The 24,216-nt window shown below is 49.6% G+C and overlaps 1 protein-coding gene across 5 annotated transcripts; it reads left to right on the forward strand.

Moving 5' to 3' along the window:
• The first annotated feature begins 394 nt into the window (after positions 1-394).
• On the forward strand, positions 395-22,823 carry GDNF (glial cell derived neurotrophic factor). Of its 5 annotated transcripts, XM_083818149.1 has the most exons (4): positions 1,009-1,145; positions 2,155-2,528; positions 3,778-3,975; positions 19,882-22,823. In XM_083818149.1, exons 3-4 carry the CDS (start codon positions 3,804-3,806, stop codon positions 20,364-20,366), a joined length of 657 nt encoding a protein of 218 aa, XP_083674275.1. In that variant the 5' UTR covers positions 1,009-1,145; positions 2,155-2,528; positions 3,778-3,803; the 3' UTR covers positions 20,367-22,823. The 5 variants fall into 5 exon arrangements, with proteins under 5 accessions (XP_083674277.1, XP_083674275.1, XP_083674274.1 ...); XM_083818151.1 differs by lacking the exon at positions 2,155-2,528 and having other exon boundaries at positions 395-1,145; XM_083818148.1 differs by lacking the exon at positions 1,009-1,145 and having other exon boundaries at positions 1,541-2,528.
• The last annotated feature ends 1,393 nt before the right edge of the window (positions 22,824-24,216 follow it).

Genomic DNA, 24,216 nt, shown 5'->3' on the forward strand with positions numbered 1-24,216 from the left:
TGGGGTACCCGTGATCCCCTCTGCAGCCCTCAGCCCGACATCCCCACCAGACCTGGGGCATCTGCACCTTGCACACCGATGAAGTAAAAGCCAGAAAGCCCTGCTAGTGCCCACAAGCCTGGCTCTGGAGCCCATACCCAGGGACCTCACCCTATTTCCTAACCAAGGGGTCAGGGCTGTGCAGCTGGCCCTGGGGCAGGCAGGGGAGCGGGTCTGGGGCTGGGCTGGAGGGAAGGGAAGGGAAGGGAAGGGAAGGGAAGGGAAGGGAAGGGAAGGGAAGGGAAGGGAAGGGAAGGGAAGGGAAGGGAAGGGAAGGGAAGGGAAGGGAAGGGAAGGGAAGGGAAGGGAAGGGAAGGGAAGGGAAGGGAAGGGAAGGGAAGGGAAGGGAAGGGAAGGGAAGGGAAGGGAAGGGAAGGGAAGGGAAGGGAAGGGAAGGGAAGGGAAGGGAAGGGAAGGGGAAAAGAAGGAGAAAATAAAAGAGGAAGAAAAGAAAAGAAGGAGAAGGGAAGGAAAAGAAGAAGGGAAGGGAGAAGGGAAACCTGAGGTCCTCATATCCCCCTCCGCGCCCTGCCGGACCTCCGGCAGCCGCTGTGGCCGCCCCTGCCGCAGCAGCCGCCCCGGCGGATAGGGATGTGGGGTGTGTGGGGATGTGTGGGGATGTGTGGGGCCGGGCACGGTCCCCGTCGGGGCGTCTCGGGGTCTGCTCTCCTTCCCCATGAGAGAGGGGCGATCCGGCGCGCACACAGCCGTGTGAATGCACAGCCAGAGCCGCACGCACACCCCGCGGAGGGGGGGCTGGCAGGATCCCGCGGCCGGGCGGCAGCTTTCGGTGACAGCTCTGCCGCCGGCCCGGCCATGCCCAGCGCGGGGCTCGTCCTCCCGGTCCCCCCCCGGTGTCCCTCGTCCCTGGGCTCCGGTGCCCCGCGGGGTCCCGCCGCCCCATCCCAGCCATATCCGCACGCCAAATCCAAAACCCAACCAAACAACAATAACAACAACAACAAAGAATCATAAAAAAGGAAGAAGCGCGGTGCAGACGGAGCGCTTTATTGGCCGGCGCGCAACCCCTGCGCTCTCCCCAGCCGCCCGCCGCGTTAATTTCATAGCACCGGCGACATGAGGACCTCATACCTCCGGACAACTGGGTGAGTCATAAATACAGGGCGCGGGGCTGTAAGCCGAGACTGTTTACGGCCACTTCGCCGCGGCCTCCCGCGCGTCCCCCCGCCGCCGCCCCCCGCGCAGGGGCCGCGCAGCGCAGCGCGGCGCACCCGGGGCACCTGCGGCCGGCGGGGGGCGAGGAGGGGGCGGCGGCGGGGCCGGGGGGGGCCGTGCCGGGCCGGGCCGGAGCCCCTGCAGCCGCCGCGGCTCGGTGTTGGGTTACTCCGGCCCGGCACGGCCCGGCACGGCCGCCGCGGGGCCAAGCGGGCGTCCGCGGGGCTGCGCCGCCGGGCGCGCAGCGTACGGTATGTCGGGCCGGTGACTTCAGCCGGGAGATATTTGGAGGCTCCGCGGGGTCCGGTGCGGGGGGCCAGCGTGTGTTTGGGTCTGAAAGCGAATCAGCGGAGGGCGCGTCACTGCCAAAGGGCCCTATAAATCCATCTGCGGCGCAGAGTCGCCCTGGCAAAGCCCCGGCGTCCGGCTCCGCGCTCCCCTCCGCCCGCGGGTGCGGAGCCCCCCGCGCCTCGCCTCGCCCCCGACCCCGCCCGCGGAGCCCCGGCGGCTCCCGGGGAGCTGGGGCGAGCCCCGGCACCGGCCCGGCCCCCCGCCGCTCCCCGCTTGGATCTAAGCTCTCGCCGCGACGGGATCCCCGCTCTGCAGGAGGAAGCCTGGCTGCTGCTGCTGCTGCTGCTGCTGCTGCTACCGGCGCTACAAATCCCAGCGCCGGCCTCTGATTCTGCCAGCAGGCTGAGGGGGGTGGTGCGATTTTAATTTTTTTCCCCTCCCCTCCTCCTCAGCTGCTCTTATTTTTTATTTTTCCCGTTTTTTCTTTTTTTTCCCCACTCTTTTTTTTTTTTTTTTTTTCTCCTTCCCGCCGTTGCGTGCGTGTCCGAGCGGTGCGCGGCTCCCCGCGGTGCTGGACCAGCTGGCGTTACAGGAGCCCTGATGTCTTCATCTGACTCCCCGCAGTTGTTGATGGAGTGTCTTTCTCAGATTTCCAGGCAGGGTCCCAAGAGCAGCACCCAGAGCCAGCTCCCGCTGCCAGGCGGCGCTCCCCGCGGCTCGGGCCGCTCCCGCCGCTGCTGAGTGCGGCCCCGGGGCCGCAGCGGGCACAGACCCCGGCACCGGCCGCGGACACAGCACCTGCGGCGGCCGGGGGAGGCCGCCGGGGCTCGCTTGTGCTGGCGGCTCCCCTCTGCCTCCACCCAGACCCGCGACCTCGCCCCCCTACCCCACGCCTGCCCCCACCGCGCAAAAAGAGGGTCCCGGCGGCCGGACCCCGACCTGGCCCCCCATGCATCGCCCGTCCGGCCGCTCGGCTCCCCGGCGTTGATGTCCGTCTCGGGTCCGACGAGACCAGCTCGGAGGTGAGGGCGAGGCGGGGGTCGCGGCGGGGCGGGAGGGGTCCCCTCATCGGGATGGGGGGCACAGGGCCGCCCCCCCGGGGCGCCCCGGTGCCGGCGAGGTGCGAGGGCAGCGCCCGAGCCTGGACGGGCTCCGCGCAGCGGCCCCGGCGGCGGCGGGCAGGGGTCGGAGCCCCGCGGCCGGAGCCCCCCGCAGAGACCCCTCCGCTGCCGCCCAGCGGGGCCGGGCCGGGCTGAAGCGGTCCCGGGGCAGCTGCCGGCTCCGGGAGGTGGGTGTCGGGGTGCGGGGGGAGCGGGGAGAGGGGAAGGAAAGGGAGAAAGGACGGGGGGAAGGAGAAGGGGGAAAGGAAAAGGAGAGGAGAACGATAAGGAGGAAATGGAGAGGAGGGGAAAATGAAACGAAAGGGAAATGGGGGGAAAAAAAGGAAGGGAAGGAGGAAAGGAAAAAGAAAATGTGGAGATGGAAGGGGAAAGGGAAACATGAAGAGAAAGAGAAAAGGCAAAGACGAGGAACGGAAAAAAAAAAAAGCAGGAAATGGAAAAAAAATGAAAGGGAAAGAAGATAAGGGAGAAAGGAAAAAGGAAAGGAGAAAAAGGGAAAAGGAAGAGAATGAAAAGAGGAAAAGGGAAAGGAAAGAGAAGAGAGGAAATGAAAGGAGAAAAGGGAAAAGGAAAGGGAAAAGGGAAAGCAAAGTTGACTGGGAAAAAGAAAGGGGAGGAAGTGAGGGGGAAAGAGAAAAGAGAGCAGGAAAGGGGAAAAGAAAAGGGGACAGGGAAAATTAAAAGGCAAGGGCAAAGGAAAAGGATTGGGGATGGAGAGAGGAGAGAAAGGAAAGTTTGACCTTAGCACAGCAAAGCTGCACAGCCTTGCACCCCCGGCCAGCCGGGTCCACCCTGTCCCAGCCCCAGGACAGGTGCCCAGGTGCTGGGGGAGGATGAGCACAAGGTGACCTGGCAGCCAGCACGGGGACATGGTGACACCCACCTGGCCCTGAGCGAAGGCCCTTGGGACCTGCCAGCCTGCCCCCCAGGCAGCATGCCTGGGCATAGAGGGGCTGGTGGCCACCCCGCAGCCCCAATCCCACACCGGGAGGTCCCACGAGATGGGGACAGGAGGGTCTGGGGGGGGCACGGTTGGGCGCAGGTTGTTGGCCCCTGCTGTGTCCCCAGGGTGTCTCAGGGCAGGCAGGGAAGGGACAGGGCTGGGGGAGCACAGCAGCTGGGAGCTAACCCGACCTGTCCTCCCTGCCAGGGGCCCGTGTTGGAAGGAGATCTAAGATGAAGTTATGGGATGTTGTGGCTGTCTGCGTGGTGCTGCTCAACACGGTCTCCACCTCGCCCCTGCCCACCGGTAAGATGCCTCCCGAGGGGCCCCCTTCAGTGGTAGAGGGGCCTGAAGACGATCTCTCCCCCATCAGCCTGCCGCCTCCCTATGCTGTGCACAGTGACTGTAAGAAACATTCCCCTTTGTAGCCACCACTGTCTGTCTTGCTAAACCCACTCCCCTTTGCCCAGGCATCAGGGTGAGGAAGGGACCCCCCCCCCTGCTTTCCGCCCCGCATCTCCCCAGGTAGGGCCACCAGCTCTGGTCTGGCTCCAGCAGCTCCAAACCCAGTCATCCTAAAAAGCTTGGGGCTGGAGATGGCAGTGATCCCCAGTCCAGCCCTTCCTTCCCAGCAGTGTTAGGAGCCCTTTGGTTGAAAAACCCTGAGAGATGGGGAAGTTAGTTGTGTGCAAAGGAGCCGTGGGAGGGTCAGGCACCATGCAACACGGGTGCTGAAACTCCCTCCCCACCACTTCAGCCTCCTCTCGCTGCTCAGGGCTGCCAATGCAGTTATTCACTGTCTGCAGTGGGCACAGGTCCTGGTGGACACTGCGCCATGCTGCAAGGCACTGTACACATCCTGGAGTGCTGCTGAGTTTTGTTAAATCCTCCTTGGATCCTTATCCCAAAAGCAGTGTATCCGCATGGAAATTTACAGAAGAGTAGCAGTGGTGGGGTTAGGAGCTTGGTGCAGAGCAATCCACATGAACCAGCTCACAGTAAGACAGCTTACAGTCCAAATGACAGATAATAATAATGCCTCGCTAATAATAGGTCTCCTACAATAGCAGATGCAGGATTTTAACAGTGGTATGTGAGTGTTACACTAACACTGGTGGCTTTTTAAAGTGGGAGTTAATATGGCTCAATAAGAAGCGGCAAAATACTCACATGGATTGTGGAGATGTCCACTTGGCAAAGGCAGACACACAGCTCGGAGGCTGCTCCCTTTGCCCTTGCTCATCCCGTTCCCTCTAGCTCGTAGCAGAGAGAATCCAGTGACTGAGGCTCACTTTTATCTCCTTACCGGGAGGCATGTCCTTCCCTGCGGCTGTCGCGGCTCTGGCCATGGGCAGCCCTGTGCTGATTTCCCCGGGAGCAGCCGGGTTAGTGCAGCGTGGAGGTGCCGAGCGGGGAATTGTGCCCCGTGGCTCCACTTTGCTCCTGTTCTCCAGCATCCTGCGCCTTGTTCTCCACTTGGCCTCCTCTGTGTCCTCTCCTTGCTTGTGTTTTCCCCCTACTGGGGCTGCCACCTCCTCTCCAGTCCCAACCCCGATCCCCTGCTGCTCGGCCGTGGTGGGGAAGGTACTGGGACACTGAGTCGTCCCACCAGAGGCAGGGATCAGCTTTTTGGGTGTTGTGCTGGTGATGTTGGCACGGTCTGGCGGCGACACCAGCTCTCTGGTGAGAAGAGTGCTAGGGAGGAGGCAGCACAGGGCAGGAGAGCATTAGTGCTCCCTCTTTCCAGGGAGGATGTATTTATGCAATGCCACTTCTATCTTAAAAGTTACTTCTGGGAATGCGGTTCCTTGTGAGCTGGTGTCTCGCCAGCAGCTCAAGGGGATGGGTAGCAGTACAGAACTTGTCACTGTTTCCTCCTTTTTTTCTGTGGAGTGGGTAAGCAAGGAGGAAGATGAGCTGTGTTAACCTGTGTGGCGGCAGTGTGAACAGCCAGTCTTGTCCCAGAGCCTCTCCTCCCAGGACAGAGAGGGCTTCTAGGTGTCGCCCAGGACGGTCCTTCCAGAAGGGGCTGGTAGCTCGGCCTCCACCTCCTAATGGATCCTATGGGCCTGGCTGTGAGGGGAAAATACCAGCGCTGCTCTTCACAGCAGAAGTTGGGAAAAACCTAGGGTGTTCCTGTGATCTTTGCACAGCAGCAGCACAGCACGCTTGCCCAAACGCTGGAGACTCTTTTCTCAGCCGAGTTGCCAAGCCGAGTGAGTCAGGGGAGACAGGCAGCTGTAAGAAAGTGCTGAAATACTTTGATTCATTTTCGCACTGTTTTTGTTGACTTAAAAGCGTGTGGTGCCTGAGGAGCAGGCTGCAAGCACGTAGCCCGTGAGGCCGATCCCATCCAGGCCGATTCCTCCCAGCATGGCCGATCCCATCCAGGCCACCAAGGCCTGCACACCCTCTTGGAGTAACCACAGCCCTGCACTCGGTGCACTTGTTCCTCTCTGCTCACCAGGGTGCCACGCACCCTTCGTCATGGGGAAGAGACAGAACAATGTACACAAGAGGGGTGGCAGCTGTGTTGTGTAGACCTCCTGGTTTTTCTCCCAGCATCGGGCGTGCTCACGGCCTGCTGGTGGGCCCGCCATGCCTTGGTACCCCTGGGGGCTGGCAGCCAGCACAGCACCTTTGCAGGAGGCAGCTCAAAAACCTGAGCAGGATGGGGTGCTACATTTTTGCGTTTGAAGAGGGATGCATGATTCTGCCCTAAAGTGGTCCCCATGCAGGCTGGGTGGGGTAGCTCAGGTCTCTGATATGCCACAGGCAGCAGGGGGTTGTGAGATCAAGCCCCACTCCTAGGGGAAGGCCAAACACCTTGCTGGAGCACCAATCTGTTTTCCCAGGCTCTCAACACCTTTCTGCATTCTCATTTGATGGGATTGCTTTCTCTGCAAAGTGCTCTGGGGTCACCTGATGCTACCCCATCTCTTTCAGGTTGGCTGGAAACCTTCCTTCGTTCCAGCCTACAGGCAAGGTCCTCACCTCCGGGGCTGATCAGGTGTAATGTGCTGACCTTTGTTGTTTAGGACAGTAATTAGAGAAGGCAGAGAGTGTTGGCAATTGCAGTCTTCTGCATTTTTCATTGGACTGGATGCTGGGGTGAGAGTAGCCTCTGTAAGTCTAGTGCATTTGAGATGATCCCAGTGTTTCTAAGTGTTTTAGGCATCAGTGCTCACGGGACAGCTTATTTCACGTGAAGGAGAGTACCTGGGGAGTCTGTAAAGGTAGAAAGCACATCCTTTTTTTCCCTCATGCTACAGTCCGCAGGTAGAAGGACATAATTAGCTTAAATAATGAGTGTGAACAGAACAAATATAAACCAAATAACTGTAAAAACACTTAGTTTGACTTTTATGTGTTTCCCAGCAAATATGTTTTTTAATTACTTGCCCCTGGATAGCTGTAATCAGCATGTGTGAGGGTTGGAGTATCCCAAGATCCAGGACATGGCATGTAATCTCTTGATCAAGTGGGCATCTTGAGTAAGAACTAGCAGTATATATGCAAAAATCAATGAAAAATCTCACTTTTTAATGGAAAGAGAAGATATTTCTCTGAATTATAATGACCGAGTTACTCCATGGCCACAGGATGGTGAATTATTGTTAGAATTCCTTTGTCACGCTATAGCATAACACACCATGTTACATGTGCGTTACACCTCTGTTAAACATTCTTCATATCCCTGCTCCTGGGTGTTTAATGTTAAGGTTCTACATTTAGCTGAAATGGAAGTATCTAGAATGAACAGTGCTATTATAGGGCTTCTAAAGGCAAAAACAATATTAAATTATACTTCCAAATGATTGCATTTCCTTTCCTACAGTACTTATTAGACAGATTTTGTGTTACAAATCAGAACTCTCAGTCCAGGTTTTCCTGCCCAAAACCCTCACAGTGCAGCAGATGTGCTTTAGTGCAAGACACCCACAAGCCACAGAGGCAACCTGCCCATGCACAGTAAATGCAATGCGTCGGAGAGGTTTTTGTCTGCCCCAGCCGAGCAGGTGCCACACTCGTCATTCGATCTGTGTGTATCCAGTGCAGCCGGTGCATCCAGCCACTCTCAGACTGAGTGCGCGTATGTCACTAGGCCAGCATATATATAGTAAAGTTTGTGCATGGGCACGCCCAGGTTTTCTAGGCATTTAGAAATCTCAAGCATTCAAAGTTGTCTTCTTTTCATGCGCACAATTCTAGAAGACATGTTCTAGGGCACATCTGGGTAAATCCAGATGCGTGTAGCCCTAGAAGCTGTTCTTGCTGCAGTCACGTATATCTCCTGAATATACTCCCTTGAAGGGTGTTCAGAGACCTAAGGAGAAAATGATTGAAATGCAAGAGAATCTGGTTTTATTCTCATTTTAACAGTTATCCTTTGTTTAAGTTTTATGTCTTTGCTCCTTTTCATTTTAGGGGCCTCAAAATTTTTCCAGTGGAAGAGCGGATCCTTTTAGATGTTTTGCAGATGTGGGTTGCTAGATAACATACCTCAACATGCATTTCTTGGTCACCTTTCATAGGCCTCTTGAATGTATTTTAGAAATCCTTGTCAGCTCTGTGATGGCTGTTGATGGCTTGCTGGGAGAGGCGTTATTTGTCCACTAGAGCAGAATCCTCAAAATGATAGGCTGCAGTGACTTTGTAAGTTTTAGTGTTCCTGCATAAGGCAGATATAGAATATTTAAAGTTACAGAAGCTGAGAGAAGCCGTTGGGGTCATCAGATCCCATCCACCAAAATCAGTGCTCGCCTGAACATGAGCCAGCAGTGTGCCCAGGTGGCCAAGAAGTCCAACGGCATCCTGGCTTTATCAGGAATAGTGCAGCCAGCAGGACCAGGGATCATCCCACTGTACTCAGCTCTGGTGAGGCCACCCCTCGAGTGCTGTGTTCAGTTTTGGGCCCCTCACTACAAGAAGGACATCAAGGCCCTGGAACGTGTCCAGAGAAGGACTATAAAGCTGGTGAAGGGCCTGGAGCACAAGTCCTGTGAGGAGCGGCTGAGGGAACTGGGGTTCTTTAGTCTGGAGAAGAGGAGGCTCAGGGGAGGCCTTATTGCTCTCTACAACTGCCTGAAAGGAAGGTGTGGGGAGCTGGGGGTCGGCCTCTTCTCACAGATAACTAGTGACAGGACTAGAGGGAATGGCCTCAAGTTGTGCCAGGAGAGGTTCAGGTTGGAAATTAGGAGACATTTCTTCTCAGAAAGAGCAGTCAGGCATTGGAACGGGTTGCCCAGGGAGGTGGTGGCGTCAACGTCCCTGGGGGTGTTTAAGGAAAGGTTGGACGTGGTGCTTAGGGACATGGTTTATTGGGTGACATTGGTAGTAGGGCGGTGGTTGGACCAGATGATCTTGAAGGTCTTTTCCAACCCTAATGTTTCTATGATTCTATGATCTAGCGCAAATATCCAGTCTTCATCCCTCCCCAACACAAACACACGACCAAGAAACTGTAACTTAAAACTTGGAGTACACAGACCAAACCCCACATAATGACACTTGCTGAAGATTCTCATACTTCCGTAGCAATAAGTTAATGACAAGTAATAAATGAGAATACTAAATATTGTGGCATAACAATGTTCAGGATCATCAGACATCTAATGAGGCCACTGACACACTAGTGCTGGTAGAATGGTTGACACTGCAGGATGGTCATTTTTTTTGAGATAAACAGCTGTAGTTTCTGAGCAAATACTACTCGGTAAGGGGAACCAAAGGAAAGATTTCAATGATTGTTGGCAATCCAGTCTTGCTTACAGAGGGAAGAAAGAAAATAGAATCAAAAAGATATATTTGAGACAGGTACAAACAAAACATTAAGATACAAAATATGTCTGGTTTTAAGATCAAGGACAGAAAATGAATTATGTAAGACATTTCAAATATCAGCATTTTTTTAAGGAAAAAAGCCACAGTGTATGACTTAGCAGATATTTAATCTTTTGCCTTGGTCTGTATCTATTGGCACAGCACTTATGCTGAAAACTGCAGGCGCATTTCTTTGAATTCAGTGGGACTTGTACAAATGCTTTAATGATTACTGAGGCTTAAAAAGAAGCAAATGCTGGATTCAAAATACTTGTTTTTCTGCATGTGGGCAAGGCAGTAGTACAGCAGGTATGCCAGAACTTCTCAGGTGGCCACATTTTCTGAGGCAAGCTGGTCTTATCCCCTTCATCTAACAAGCTACGTACAAATATCTGGACTATCTCTGCTCCCATCCCAAACAGATTAGATTTCTTTGACAAAACCAGCAATGACTCACAAAATTTCTGACAAGGAGGCATGTGTCCAGCATAGTGGATTGGAAGGAGGCAGAGCTTTTCAGAGACTCACTGCCTCTGAGCAGCCACCAACCCCATCTGATGGGTTGTGGTCCACACATCCAACTGTGACATCTCCTGCAGCAGAGCAGGAGCACCTGCTTGAGAGCCATGAACTGATGAATATAAGAACATTTTCAAAACTTTAATGTTAAAACTTTACATATCATTTGTATTGCAAAAAGGTTGAAATACAGGAAGCAAATTTATCATTTATAGGCCAAATCAAAATCTGACAGCAGCAGAGATTGTCCCAACAGGTTCATCAGTCATGGCTTTGCCCACATGGCTGTGCTTTTCTGCTCCAGGATAGAGACAGGGACAGGACCCCTTCCTGCTGCATTGCTGCCCATGTTTGTTCCTTGGCACAGCCCTAAAGCCAAGAGATGCAGTGTAGGAGCATCCCAGGTACAGCTGCTTGGTTGGAGTTGTGTTGAGCTGTTGTGGAAACAGTGCTTCTACTGTTGTATCATTTGTGCTGCTCAGGTTCAGAGAACTGGCACCGAAGTGGTGCTGTGTGACCCATGTGGGGTTTTACTGGTGCCATGTGAGGGCTGGTCTGGGACACTTCTGCACCAGGAATGCTAAAGAGAGTTTCTTTTTATTACCAGCAGTGTTTCCTCCGTTTAAGTCTCCATGCCATGCCCGTTAGCTAGCTGCATGCCCTGTTGCTAGTTTCAGGTCCCAGTACTTCTTTAAGGCTTCTTTAAGGCTGTCTCAGGGATGGAACAGAACCAAGAATTAAGCATAAACCCAACTTATACTGGGAAGCTATATATTTGCAGCATGGTACAGATCTGGAAGTGTACGAGGCCTTAGTGAGGAGATTTGGTGGGCAAGGTGTGTTCCTCACCCAGCCTTGGCTCCTGCTCCGTCATTGGCTTCAGGCAGAGGGCATCCACTTTGCCTCTTTTTTCCCTTTTTACACTGTTCATGCTGTAACTTCTTCAGGTGCAGAGACTGCCTTCTGTGCGCTTGAATACAGCCTCTGTGCAGTAAGACCAGGACAGGGTCCTAGCAGCTACTGAAGGAGCTGTATCAAAACCTCAGGAGCAAGTGCTGAAGGGCTGTCTGTCCTCAGTGCCTCAGAGCTGGTTGTTCAAAGCTCTCAGTCAGAGGTGAGACCACATCCGCCTGCTGGTCCCTTGCTACCTGACTGCAAGATGTGACAGCCCCAGGGAGGCCAGCGGAGGTGCTCAGCCCCAAAGTCAGGCAGAAATTCATGAATGACTCCCATTTGGACCAGATTAAGAGTAAGAAACTCTTGTGGACTGGTCAGCTTGCAAGACAGCTTCCTTCACCTCACCCAATTCACCTGGCCTTGCTTTTTTTCCTGTTACCAAGCCATTCCCCCACTGGGAGCAATTTTGATGGTCTTGTTGTTTCTACCTTATCTTCTCCTGCTGGGAACCACAGAGTGAGGTTCTTGGGGAGACTGAGCATCTCATACCTGTGAGAAAGCAGGCAAAGGATGCAAGGGGAGGCACCAAGCATGGTAATGTGAAAATATGAAGTACTCTGCAGGTTCAGCAGTGTGACCAACATGGGAATTGGCAGTGAGCTGGTGAGCTACAAACTGAAAATTGTCTGCTCCATGTGGAACAAGTACATCTTGTTGAACCCTGTGCCTGTTTCCAGTACTGACTTATCATAGCTGACTGCTGTGAGTGGCCCCAGGTTACTTAGCCAAGTTACTTAGCCCTTTTTCCTGGTGAGAAACAAGTGATACCAGCGGGAGGCTCCATTTCTGAGACCTTTCTGCATATGAGCAGGGATGTGGTGTTTCCTGGGAGCTGGCAAGGCAGGGAGCAAGGCAGTGAACCAGAACTGTATTAAGATGAGGTGACCTGCTGTCTTTGATGCTCTGTTACCTAATGGACACAACCAGCTGGTTTCCATTTCACTCTTAGCCTCGCAGATTTTCATGCAAGGCATGAAAGTAAAGTCGTTCCTCAAAGAGGTGATGTTTTAATTGTTTAAATCCTGAAAACTTCTTAGTGTAACTAGTTTTAGCAACTGCCTTTCATTTGAAGCCGGTGTGGTAAGCTTTGTTTTCATGAGAAGTACTTCATTAAAATATGTAAAATACATATTTTATTCCCATCATAGTTCACACTTTCTTTACAAAGCAGAATGATCATAACATGAGTATTTTTGTCTCACTAAGGTTGCAATTCCACAAACAGATTACTCCAGGGGACCCCTAAAATACGCCTTTGTGGTATGAGATGGAGAGATTCAGTGTTTTAGGGCTTGTCCACTATAATGAGTACCTGGAAAAATTACAACAAAGCAAGCTAAGAATAAAATAATTAATGAATAAATGGTATAGCAGAGTCATCTTCATAAGCAGTGAAAAAATGAGGCTGGTTCATTGCAGTTATAATTAGAGGCACATGACTTGTATGTTTCCCACTAACAAATGATCTAAGAACAAACATCTTTGTGATTATAACTTTGGAGGAAACTTAAAATTAACCAGGAAAGAAAGGAAATTAAAATATTTTAGTTAAGGGCCCAGATGAAAGTACCAGAACTGTTTTTGAAAAAGGGCCATTTGATGTTAACACAGATCTGGATCTGGGTTTTCTAAATAGTGCTTATCATTATAATTAGCTGGATTAAATCCCTTGGACTTTGAAATCTTACTTTAAACAAGAGTCTGAATGCTGCTATTTGAACCTCTCTAATTGAAAGACAGCTGTGTTTAAGTGAAATATTATCCTGGTAATTGTATTAAATGTTTAGCATGATGTTTTGATGTAGTCGTTACACAATACCACAAATATATGCATAAAAGATACAATGTAAAACAAAAGTACAATTTTATCGTTTTTAGTATACCTTATGTGACTTTTATTCAATCACTTTTACTCAGGATATGCAGAGCGTCAGCTGATACTGCAGTGACATGCTTATGTTTTCCCAAGATCAGTAGAGAAAATGATTCCATAAATACAGTTCCCAATACCTTCAAACTTCAAATTTTATGAGATTAGAAATAAAAAGGAAAACCTGCTTCTATAATTATTATTTTGCAGTTAATAGAACTTAAGCCTTTCTTGTAAGCCATAATAAACAGCATGGTTAGAAAAGACTGTAGTTACCCTTTTAAATCCATAACCAGGCACCAAAATGAGTAACTTGATTTTTTTTCTCAAAAGCTGAAGATCCATCTGTTCCCACTGAAACCAATTTGTGGTCAGGTACAAACCGAGGGTTTCTCGCTCTACCATGCTGGGTTACTGCCACTGCAGGGGAATATTTGGCTTTAAAATAAATCTGTTGCTAGTGAAATCAAAGGAATAGTTTTACGAAATGTAATTTTGATCCCATTTGAACAGACAGAAATAAAACGTCCATTTTTTCCTTAATGGAAACAGTTTTCCTGAGAATGCGACGAGCTTGCTTTGGATATTCATTTAGACCTACTTTATGTATGAGTCTGTCTGACCACTGTTCAGTGTTCTAAAAAGCGCAGGCACCAGATCCCTGTCCCGCTGGCACATGGTGTCTCGAGTTAATTGGAAATGCAACAGCAGGCTCTGGAGCTGCAGCAGAGAAAGCACCCAGAGGAAGGCACATTTCCCTGAGTGCCCAAAGCAGGGTTCTGGGTTGGCTTTCTGCAGGGACTGGTGGGGAGCTCTAGGGGTGTTTGCTGCAGAAACCTGCACCCATTGACAGCTTTTACAGTGCCCAGGGCACAGGGACCGGGCTGGGGACAGGAAGGTCAAAGCCTCAGGTTCTGGCGAGCAGCAGTGAAGCAAGAATTTTGTCATGCATTCAACAGGGAAGTTCCTAACCTGGGTCAAAATGGTCATCTGACTGTGTCCTAAAGGTTCAAAAAAAAAAAGCCGGCAGCTTGCAGACAGCAAGCAGAAGGTGCAAATATTCTTGTTTTCTAAGCATCTTATTTTAAATGGGTCTCATTTCTTTACTGTTGTTTTACTCCCAGGTTTTGGGATAGTTGTTGTTGACCTCCCAGCCTGGTCACTTTCCAGATGGCTGTGTTTAGCAGTCCTGTGGTGTTTCATTCTTTCCTTCTTTGCTTTTTTTACCATTTTTTCTGATCCTTTGAGAAACATCTGGCAGATCAACAGCCCTGGTTCAGCTGGACATGGAAGATAGAGTTGCCCAAAAGCAGAGTGGCTGCCATTCATAGCCCCTGCTCTTGACATTCCAGCACTAGAAGGCACGCTCATGCTGTGGTTGCCAGCAGAGGAGAAGGCTCTGCCTCTTCCTGGCTGAGAGGTCAGGTCTTTGGCACAGCATTGAATGAGGGAGCTGCAGGAGAGCAAGGTGTGGATGCCCCATCCCTGTAAGTGTTCAAGGCCAGGCTGGATGGGGCTTTGGGCAACTTGGTCTGGTGGGATGTGTCCCTGCCCATGGCAGGGGGTTGGAACTGGGTGATATTTAAGGTCCCTTCCAACCCAAACCATTCTGTGACTGTGAGCAGGACACGTGCACTTTGCCACAGCTCCTGCTGGGGCACCGCTGCCTGCCCCATGCTCCTGCTGACGGGGTGCTAGGCAGAGGTGATGCTAAAGCATATCTATAACTGGAATGCGAGAGGGTCGAGAGAAGAGAAAGAAAGACAAGGGGGTTAATGCCATGGGAAGGAGAATCTCAGTGGGGTGGTATTCTGAGAGTTCAACAGTCAGGAAGCGACTCTCAAAAACATGACGTAAACCCCAAACAAAATCTCATGACTTTACACTGGTCTTGTGAGTGTTCATGGCACCCTGTTGTAAGTGATGGGGCTCAGCCTTATCACACTGCCCCCCTGGGGTCTGTGAGCCCTTCTCCCATGCTGTGAGCAAGATACACTGAGGCCATGTGCCCACCACAGGAAATTTTACATGTCCAGGATGCATGGTCTTTCCCTCAGGGAATGCCTGCTTTGAGATGTGTCACACTGATATACATATGAGCCAACCGTACTAACCTGTATTGAGCACATGCTGTTGTGGGCTATCCTGTCCCATCTTACCTTATCCTATATGGCTTCAGATTTTTCAGTTTTGATTCTTTTAACACCCTGGAGCCAGCGACTAGGAACTGCTGCTCAGAAAAGATTTTGCTGCTTTTGTTGCCGTAGTGTCTGAGCATTTTCTGCTGGCACTTTGTACAGCTTGACAAGCATCTGTCATGTTTGTTCTCTCAGCTTTTCCACCAGAAGGGAGGTGTTGTCAGTAAATCAGTTTGTTTTGAAAAAAATGTGTGTGTGTGTAATTATATATATTTGTACATGTGTATGTGCAAATATAACACACACATATGCACGTGCCAACTGTGTGTTTTATAGGTAGGGATAATGATTGTTTTTTTTTTTCGCAGGGATGTGAAGTCCCCACAGAAAGCCCTTCCTACTGCACAGTTAAGCCAGCACGGTCCATGCAGTGTTGTGTATTAGAGAAGCAAAGCTGCCAGGCTGTAGACTTTCATTCTGAGAATATAAATGGTTTTCAAACTGTTTGCAACAGAGGGTTAACTAGATAAAGGAGAACATGGCTGAATCGAGTGCCCTTTTTCAGGGCACAAACCAGCACTGGATGCCAAGGCAGCCCCTCAGAGTGTGCTGGTGTTCCCTGGCTGCACAGCCCAGCACCCCCTTCACCGCCAGCATCACTTACTGCAGTTCATGGACCAAACAAGTGCTCATCATGCAGTGGCTGTGATGTGGGGAGCTCTCTCAGCATCCCTGGAGCACATCTACTGAGTGCACCTCAGGCTGGGATGGTCCTGCTGTCTGTCTTCACCTTCCCTGCTATCTGTTAGCCTCACATGGTTCTTAGTCCTTGGTCAGTGGTTATTGCTTATTCATGTATGATGTCTGGTGGTAACTTAGCACTTAGCTCTAGTGCCTTGTTTCAGCCCATCACAGTTTTTGTTAATGAGAGCATTTCTGCTTGGTTGCCCAGAATCCCACTTCAGCATTTTTTTTACAGGCTGTCCTGGCTGTCAAAACCCTGCAAGCCACTCTTAGTGGATATGCAGAAAACTAGCGCCAAGCCACTCCAGTCAGTGTAATTCCCACTGCTTGGGCCCATCATTTAGTGGTTGCTGGGTCCAGCTGCACTTGATGCAGTACCAGGGGCACAGGTCCATGCCAAAAGGCACATCGCTGCATTGATAGTGACAAGTTTGGGCTCCGCAGGTAGAGGGTGTTGTTGCTTATGACAGCTTGCAAGGATTCAACACATGGCCCAGTAACACAGCTGCCATTGTGTTTAAAACCATGTACACACATAGTCCTGTAACAGCATGTGCAGTGGTAGGTAGGCAGACCCTGTCCAGGGCTGACAGGTCCAGCACATTTCCTCAAGGTGGGCCATGTGCCCACCATTCCCACAGGTTCCCAAATATCACCTGCATGCCTTTTCTTTCCTCCAGTGATGTAATCCCCAAATACTGAGGGTCACTGAAGGAGTCCTCTGGACTGATTTGGATATCTGCTTGGCATGTTTTCCAATTCCCCGGGCTGAAGGGGAAGTCCACCCGTGAGATAGAAAATTGGCATTCATCATACTCACAGTGCTGGCAGACCTCCCAGTGAGTCTCCCAAGTGGCCTGATGTTGTAAGAGGGGATGAGCTGAGCAGGGATCTCCAGCTCCTTTAGCAGCATTGGCCATGCACGCTTCATCCCTGGTTACAGCTCGGAGTCCTTCCTGTGTGGTTTATGTTAGAGCCCTGGTGAGATCAGTGGAGTCAGTCATGCTGCTAATTACCCCGTATTCTGGTTGCAACAAGTCCATGTGCATAGGTAGGGCTCCTCTAGTCATTACCTTGTTGGCTTGGTTATTTGTCTGCTTTTTCCCTTCTGCTTCCACCTTCTCCTGTGTTGACACCCCATGCCTGCGTTAGTGTTGCATAGGTCTCCTCTACAATGTGTTTCCTCCCTCTTAATATCACAGGCCACTTTGCAGTGCAGAAGGCTCTCAGTGACATTAGCTCCCTTGGTGCAGCTGGGGTCGTGATCTTGCATGAACCAGGACAGATGTCAGCATGGGCTCTGAATGGGGTACAGTCCACAGCATGGGCCTTTTCCCCTCTTTGTCTACTCTCCAGGGCATATTTCACTGGCCTGGGCAGGACAGTGGTTCAACCCTTTAACCATCAGATTAACATTAGTAGACCAATTAGACTCCTGCACATAGCACTGTCACAGGGGTGAGTGACGTCTTTGCACCTGAACTGCAAGCAGTTTAAAAACGATATGCCCAGGTGGGTTGTTATTTCTTCAGGTAACCCACAGTTTTGCTAGTCCCTTCTTAGGTGGGAGGAAACACTTCCCACGCTGCATCAGCAGCATACCAGGCTTGAGATAAGTATGAGGCTGAAGGTTTCAGACAAGGGTCTCCAGGCTGGGTTTCCCTGTAACAATCTCTCATCCTCTTCCTGATGGTTGACTGCCGCATGGGTTTTGCTGAACCCTGGTATGCTTCCCTGATTGTTGTGTTTCGGTCTCGTTGTGTCACACTTGCTACAAGGGTTGGGCCAGGAGTATGTGACATATGTGTGGGCTGGGGTAGTCACAGTAGTGTGAGTGGGGTAATTTCAAAGTGAGTGTAGAGAATGGCACAGACAGAGCTATCTCAACAGGGAGAGATATCTTTCCCTATGGAGTCATGAGTTTCTGTGTAAGAAACCTAGAGACCAGCCAGTCCCACAGCAACAAGAGCAAGTGCCTCCTGCCAGAGCCCTCTCCATCCGTATCTGTGCCAGGGACATGCTTGTATTTCAGCAGTGGGTGCTGGGCCATCTCCAAGTGGGTTGTCTTTCTTGACTGGGTCTAGCATGGAGCCTACCTCTTCTTGCCTAAAAGAGGTAGCCCACCTACCACCTTGACCAGGACCTTTTTCAGGAGGGAAGTATTTATATGGTGTGGACAGACCAGCCTGTCCTGCAAGAGCCAGGCAGTGCATTCAATGGATGCACCTACCCGTGCTACCCCCCTCCAGTAGGTATGGCTCATAGTGGGTGTTTTGGTACCTGATACAGAGGTAGTGGCAAAGGAGTGCCCGAAGGGTGCACTTGCCATTGGTGGACAAGACTATGGGGCTTGGCACAGGACCCTGCCTTGTTCGGGTCCCATATGGCTGTGTAGGTAGCAGACATCCCTTCTTTGTGTCTCTTCAGAGCCACTGGTCTTAGAGATTGTTGCCTTTAGCATGGATACCTGTAAAACAAAGTGGAATTCACTTTTCCCAGGTCAAAACTCTTCAGTTTATAGGATCCTGCTTCCCATGTGTCACCCTTGTTATGTGAAGATACACAATCACCTGCCTTCATTACTCTTACCAATCTGCACTATTTTGCTGGAGCCATCCGTGAAAAGCTGTACATTTCTGATCCATCCCTCTGTTACTGTGCAGAAGGGTGCCACTGGGATGTGGCTGCTTTGGGGAGGGGTCCGTACTCATCCTTAAGTGCAGACATGCTGTGTTTCAGCAGGTTTTTACACTAACAAAGTTCACATCTTGCCGCAATGGGAGGCAGCCATTATCTTCCCCACTTCTGTGAAAAGGGTCAATGCATTCACATGTGGTCTGCGAACATTTGCTGCCTGGTCACCCACCAAGGCTCCTGTCTGTTATAGTGCTCATTAGGGAAATGTGGCACAGAGCTGTTCCTTGCAGAGCTGTTCCTGTCTCATCTGTGTGACAGCCACTGTGGCCTAATGCATGCACCAAGCCCTGGCGAGGCACAACACATCAGGCACATTTTTTCCCAGTATTTGCAGTTCTTGGGACATTTGTAGAGGTCCTTTTGGAGCCCTTTTACACCCTTCTGGTGTGTGAAACCAGTCTGCTGTGCGGGTGGGCACTTAGGAGTTAAGTACAGAAAGAAGCATCCTCTTATGTTTTCCTGCAGAAGAAGTGAGTCTTCAAAGACTCGATTTTTGGCAATAAGAATGGGAGAAAAAAATCTTAATACTGCAACATTATTTAAGTATTTAAGATACATTCATTAATAATACAAAATAAAGGCATCTAGATATGGGCCCCTGACAGCCTGACCTGTCATTAAATCACTGTCTTCACTAAAACAAATCACACTGAGGGATTTACTCCATGGGAAGATTTCAGATGTGATGGTATTCCAAATCATGATGAAACACTGAAATCTCAGAACATTTCAGAAGAACATATTCAATTTCACCCTCCTTGAAGAAGTTCATTCTACTAATGTCAAAACATTTCATTGCCTTTAACATTTAATTTACTTGAATAATTTGTCTCTGGTAGAGTACGTATCAAGTGAAAAATGCAATAGATAATTTAACTTCATAGAAAGAAAATGCATTAATAAAATTTCCCTTGAAAATTAACATAATACTTCTATTCCAACCTATTTCTACTCAGTCTAATAAGCATCTGGTGGTACAAAATAGTTCTACAAGATAATTTTCAAAAGCTCTGATAGTAATTATCCCCTAAAAGCATTAAAAAGCAGGCATTCAGACAAGAGTAATAGCTTAGCCTGGCGCCGCAGGAAATTCCTCCTTGTGTCCTGCCCCAAACCCTCATCAATAGGTGGCTTTGGCAATACTAACCACTGCTGGTGTGAAAAGACAACTAACAATTACAGTCACAAAATTGCATCAAAGAAACCTCATCCCTTTGCTGCTTGCTAGGAAGAGCCTGTGTAACTTTCTACAGTAGCTTCATCCACCCAGCGACTAATATTCATAACATGACATGATTCTCTTTCCCTCAATTTTGACAGGGTTCATTCAATACTGAAAGAAGAGCCAGAGTGCTACCAAGCATAAGCAGACACCTACAGAGATACATACATATCTCATTTCTTTTTCCCCAAATGAGTTTCCAAATTCCCCTCAGTTTTAGCATGTCTGAAGTAGAGGGCAGGGCAGCTTGCATGTGTCTTGTGTGTTTGAGCCACAAACCGACAAACTTCTCTTCATGACAACTGACATGTGACAAAGCATTTTCTCTCTTTCTCAAACAGCTAATATGCCAGAGGATTATCCAGATCAGTTTGATGAGGTAGTGGACTTTATCCAAGCCACCATTAAAAGACTGAGGAGGTCGCCAGATAAACAGACTCCAATTTTTTCTAGGCGGGAGAGGAACCGGCAAAACGCAGCCATGAACATAGAGAATTCCAACAAAAAGGGGAGGAGGAGTCAAAGGGGCAAAAATCGGGGATGTGTCTTAACAGAAATACATTTAAATGTGACTGACTTGGATTTGGGATACGAAACCAAAGAAGAACTCATCTTCCGGTATTGCAGTGGATCTTGTGATGCAGCTGAGACTACATATGACAAAATTTTAAAAAACTTAACCAGAAAGAAAAAACTAGTCAATGACAAAGTGAGGCAAGCTTGTTGCAGACCCACAGCCTTTGATGATGACCTGTCCTTTTTGGACGATAACCTGGTTTACCACATACTGAAAAAACATTCCGCAAAAAGGTGTGGATGCGTCTGACACTTGCTCACTGGAGGCGGCTCCAGTTTTGCATTCCTGCCCTGATGCAAAGAGAGGGACCAAGGTTCCCGGGGAAGCGTCTGCTCAGAATGGAGAAAAGAGGACCAAGAACGCAGAGCGAGGGGGCATGGGAGCCCAGGGGAACGCGAGGCTGCCTAAAAGATGGAGGCTTTTGAAGTCTGACGGGAAAGTAGATAAAAGCTCGGGTGGAGATGCCAATGGCTGGATGGCGTGCGCGCTCCCGTTCCCATTTGACACAGTCCACCACCAGTGAGACTCGGATCCATGAGGAATGTGCTTAAAAACACAACCCTGCAGTACCACACTGCGGTGCGGTCACCCCCACCCGCACCAGGAAGCTGAGCTGAGGAGCAGCTTAGGGGTACCCTGCTCATCCCCTGTGCCCTCAGCTCTACCGAATGACACGTTGCGCTGTTGCTCGTTGAAGGGTGGTTCCTCAGCGCTTAGGACCACTTCTAAACTATAGTGAGATTAATCTAAGATGGTATCGGCCAAAAGTCAAAATTCCCAGGCTCACGTTCTGCAGGGCCAGTATTGGGACAAAGCAAAACAGTTCCACTTACTGGTTAAGTCTGGTTATTTCCATCTCATGTTTCTTCAAAGCAAGCGTAGGATTTCATTCTTCTGCTACCTATGAGAACAAGTTGAGTTTTTAAGCACTTCTTCCTAGTATAGTAAGAGAAACAACAAGCCTGGCCTACACAAAACGTGTTTCTTTTGGTTTACAAAGGACTAATGTTACTTGGGTAACTACATTTGTATTTGGTCATTGTGAGTGAGCAGAGACTACTTGATGCAATGCATCCGTTCAGAGACATAAATATACAGAAGATATTTATTGAGATTAAGTTATTGTTATTTATTACAGTTCGGTAATGAGTCTCCTTTCCTTATTTATTAAAGTTTCTTTTCAAAGGTGCCAAAGTAGAAGGTGCTTGGAAGATACAGAGAGACAAATAAGTTGGGAACAATGGTCCATGCTTTTGAAAGTGTTAACTTGAATGCAAAAAATCACTTACTTTACCTTTTTTGCTTTTAAACAAAAACCTGATTATGTTCACAGAATGTAGTGTCAAAGTCTTCAGCCCTTCCTCCTGTTCACCAGCATTTCTGAAAGTGACTACAGTCATGCCAGTGCAGGAGCAAATACAGCTCTACATGAGTGAGGGTCGCAGGACTTGGCTCAACATTAGCCATTTGTTAGACAAACTAATTCTAGTCATATTTAAAATGTAGGCACATTTTTTTCTCACACTTTTTGCCAACTGACCTCGTATAACTATTGACAAATGGAAATTAATCACATTTAGCCTTATAATTTCTTTTTGTATTTATTTAAGCTTTTCCTTCCATATTTCCATATAGAAAAGGTTAAATCCCTCTTATTAGTTAGCCCTGGATTTAATATAGCCTGCAGATAAACAATTGTGTTAAATAACCAAAGAGTTTTATATAATTTATTTTAAAACATTACAGGATCATACCCACGCAGCAGAGCAGTCCAGAGCAGAGTTTCCTTACAGTGAAGGGGATAGTACAGCAAAGGCATTTGTACCTGACCACTCGTTCTGGAGACTATTTTCCTTGAAGGAGCAGCAGTGCAGGTCACTAGACATACCTGACAATCAGTGAAGCATCAACTCACACAAAACCAAAAAAAAAAAAAAAAAAAAAAGGAAGAAAAAATGATCCCAACTGAAAAACAAAAAGGATGGTCCAACCTTTTATCTCATGCATGCAATGACTCTCCTCACTCGTTTTGCCCTGGGCCCCTAGGGCACCAGACAAGAAGGCTCTAGTGGTCAAAAAAATTCAGAACACACCTAGAAAGACGTGCAGTGTCTGCAAAATATAATTCAGCCCTGACCTCCGCTGCTTTCACAGAATCACAGAATCACAGAATTGTAGGGGGTTGGAAGGGACCTCAAGAGATCATCAGGTCCAACCCCCCAGCTTTCTTGGGCTGATGGAGGCAGCACAGAGACCACCCGCAGGGCCATGGGGATACCTCAGCCCCTGTGCTGGGCAGGGCACAGCTGAGATGCCACCATCGGCATCAGCGTGATTTGGGCGTTATCAGCCCAACCTGCCAGGCTGGGGCTGAGTTGCTCTGCGGGGTGGTTGGCTGGGCGCAGCGCTCGGGGGTGTGCAGCCCCCGCTGCTCAGCACTTTCCCCCACAGCATTGTCTGCGCAGCTCAAAGAGGCTGCCACCAAAGTAAATCACTATGTTCAAAATACAAAAGGGTAAAGTTTGTGATTTTTTTTTTTTAAGACCTTATTGAAAACAGGAGTGTGCTTCTCTGGAGTTTTTTTACTTCACCTGCAATTTATGTCTCAGTCATTTGTGTTAATCAACCAAAGTTCTCTACAGACTTTATTTTTGTACAATATTCATTTTATAACTTTTTACAAAATAAAACTCATTTCTATTGTTACCTGGCTGTTGCTTGTGCTTCTTCCTCATTGTACCACTCCTGAGCTAGGGCACTGCCCTGTCCCCAGCTGCGTGGGGTAATGCTGGAGAAAAAAAGAAGTCCTCTCTGCAGGGGAGCTTTCCTCTTCTGTCTCACCACCAGTTAGTCAGAGACGTCTGTAACCTCTTTGTAAAACATAACATCAATGGGTGATGTGACTGTAATACGTGTCTCCAAAATACATGGCACAATAAGAGGCCAGGTGGCAGGCTTGAAGCCCATCATTACCCGAGCTGTCCCTTCCCTGTGCCAGGCTGCGGCATCGTTGTGGTGGCCTTGGCTATGCACAGCTGCCATTCCTGTGCTCAGGGGAGATTTGCATTTTGCTTTTCTAACCCGGGCGTTGCATCAGCTGGACTAAATTCCGTCCACTTTGGCAGTCATTTTCCCTTCTTCTTTAAATAGGAAAATACCACTTGAATTTTTCTTTTCCGCCACCATCATGGAAAAGATGAGGGCAGGTTTTACGGCTGTGGCCAATAGCTTTTTCTCAACAGTTTTAAGTGCTGCAGTTCCCATCATAGTGTCGATAAACACGTGCATTTACAGGTTTTGACACTGGGCTCCGTGCGCTCCTCGAAACTGCTGAGGAGAGGAGGAAAGAGTATGTGAGCAGTGAGCCAGTGAGCAGGAGGCTTCCAGGGCTCACTGCAGATCAAACACTCTTTCTCTTAATGTACAGCATATGGATGCCTTGGTTTCATTTGTGCCGAGTGAGGCCATGCACGCAGCTCTAGCACAGCTGCTGGAATGCAAAGCAAGGCTCGGCAGCACTGCGGCTGCGCTGGAGGCACGCGGAGCTGGAGGCATGGCTCCTCACATGCCACTTCCCCCATGCCTTGCAGCAAAAGCCCAGCCACCGTGCACAGGGGCTGCTGACTGCAGTCTGGCCCAATATAGCTCACATTAAGCTTTTAGCATGGAAATGACCTGCAGCATTTTGTTTAGTGGAGATCGTGCACTTCCCCAAGAGCTGGAGGGAATGTCTATGTAAAACACGATGGTGAGATGCTTTGATAATGGATCTCTGACCTTATAGCCCAAACCTCCCAGCTCCTCTTATGTGGATGGGGAAGCATGAGGCCAACGAAGAAATCCTGTTTGGCCTTATGAAAAGCTTAGACTGAGCTATGTAATAGCTGGCAAGACCAAACCTGCTTGCATGCAGATGTTTCATCCTCCTTCCTCAGCTTTCATCCAAACTTTGCAATGAGGATAATATTACAGAGAGCAGATGAGGTTTTGCTGTTGCAACCCTAGGCTTAACATGGCTGGGCTGGCACCATCAGCCTCCTTTTCTGATTCAAGTAAGGACTGCAGTATTTCCCTGGCACCCTGCATGCACCGAGGCAGC

Source organism: Anser anser (genome assembly GCF_964211835.1).
Source record: "Anser anser genome assembly, chromosome: Z".
Taxonomy (NCBI): Eukaryota; Metazoa; Chordata; class Aves; order Anseriformes; family Anatidae; genus Anser; species Anser anser.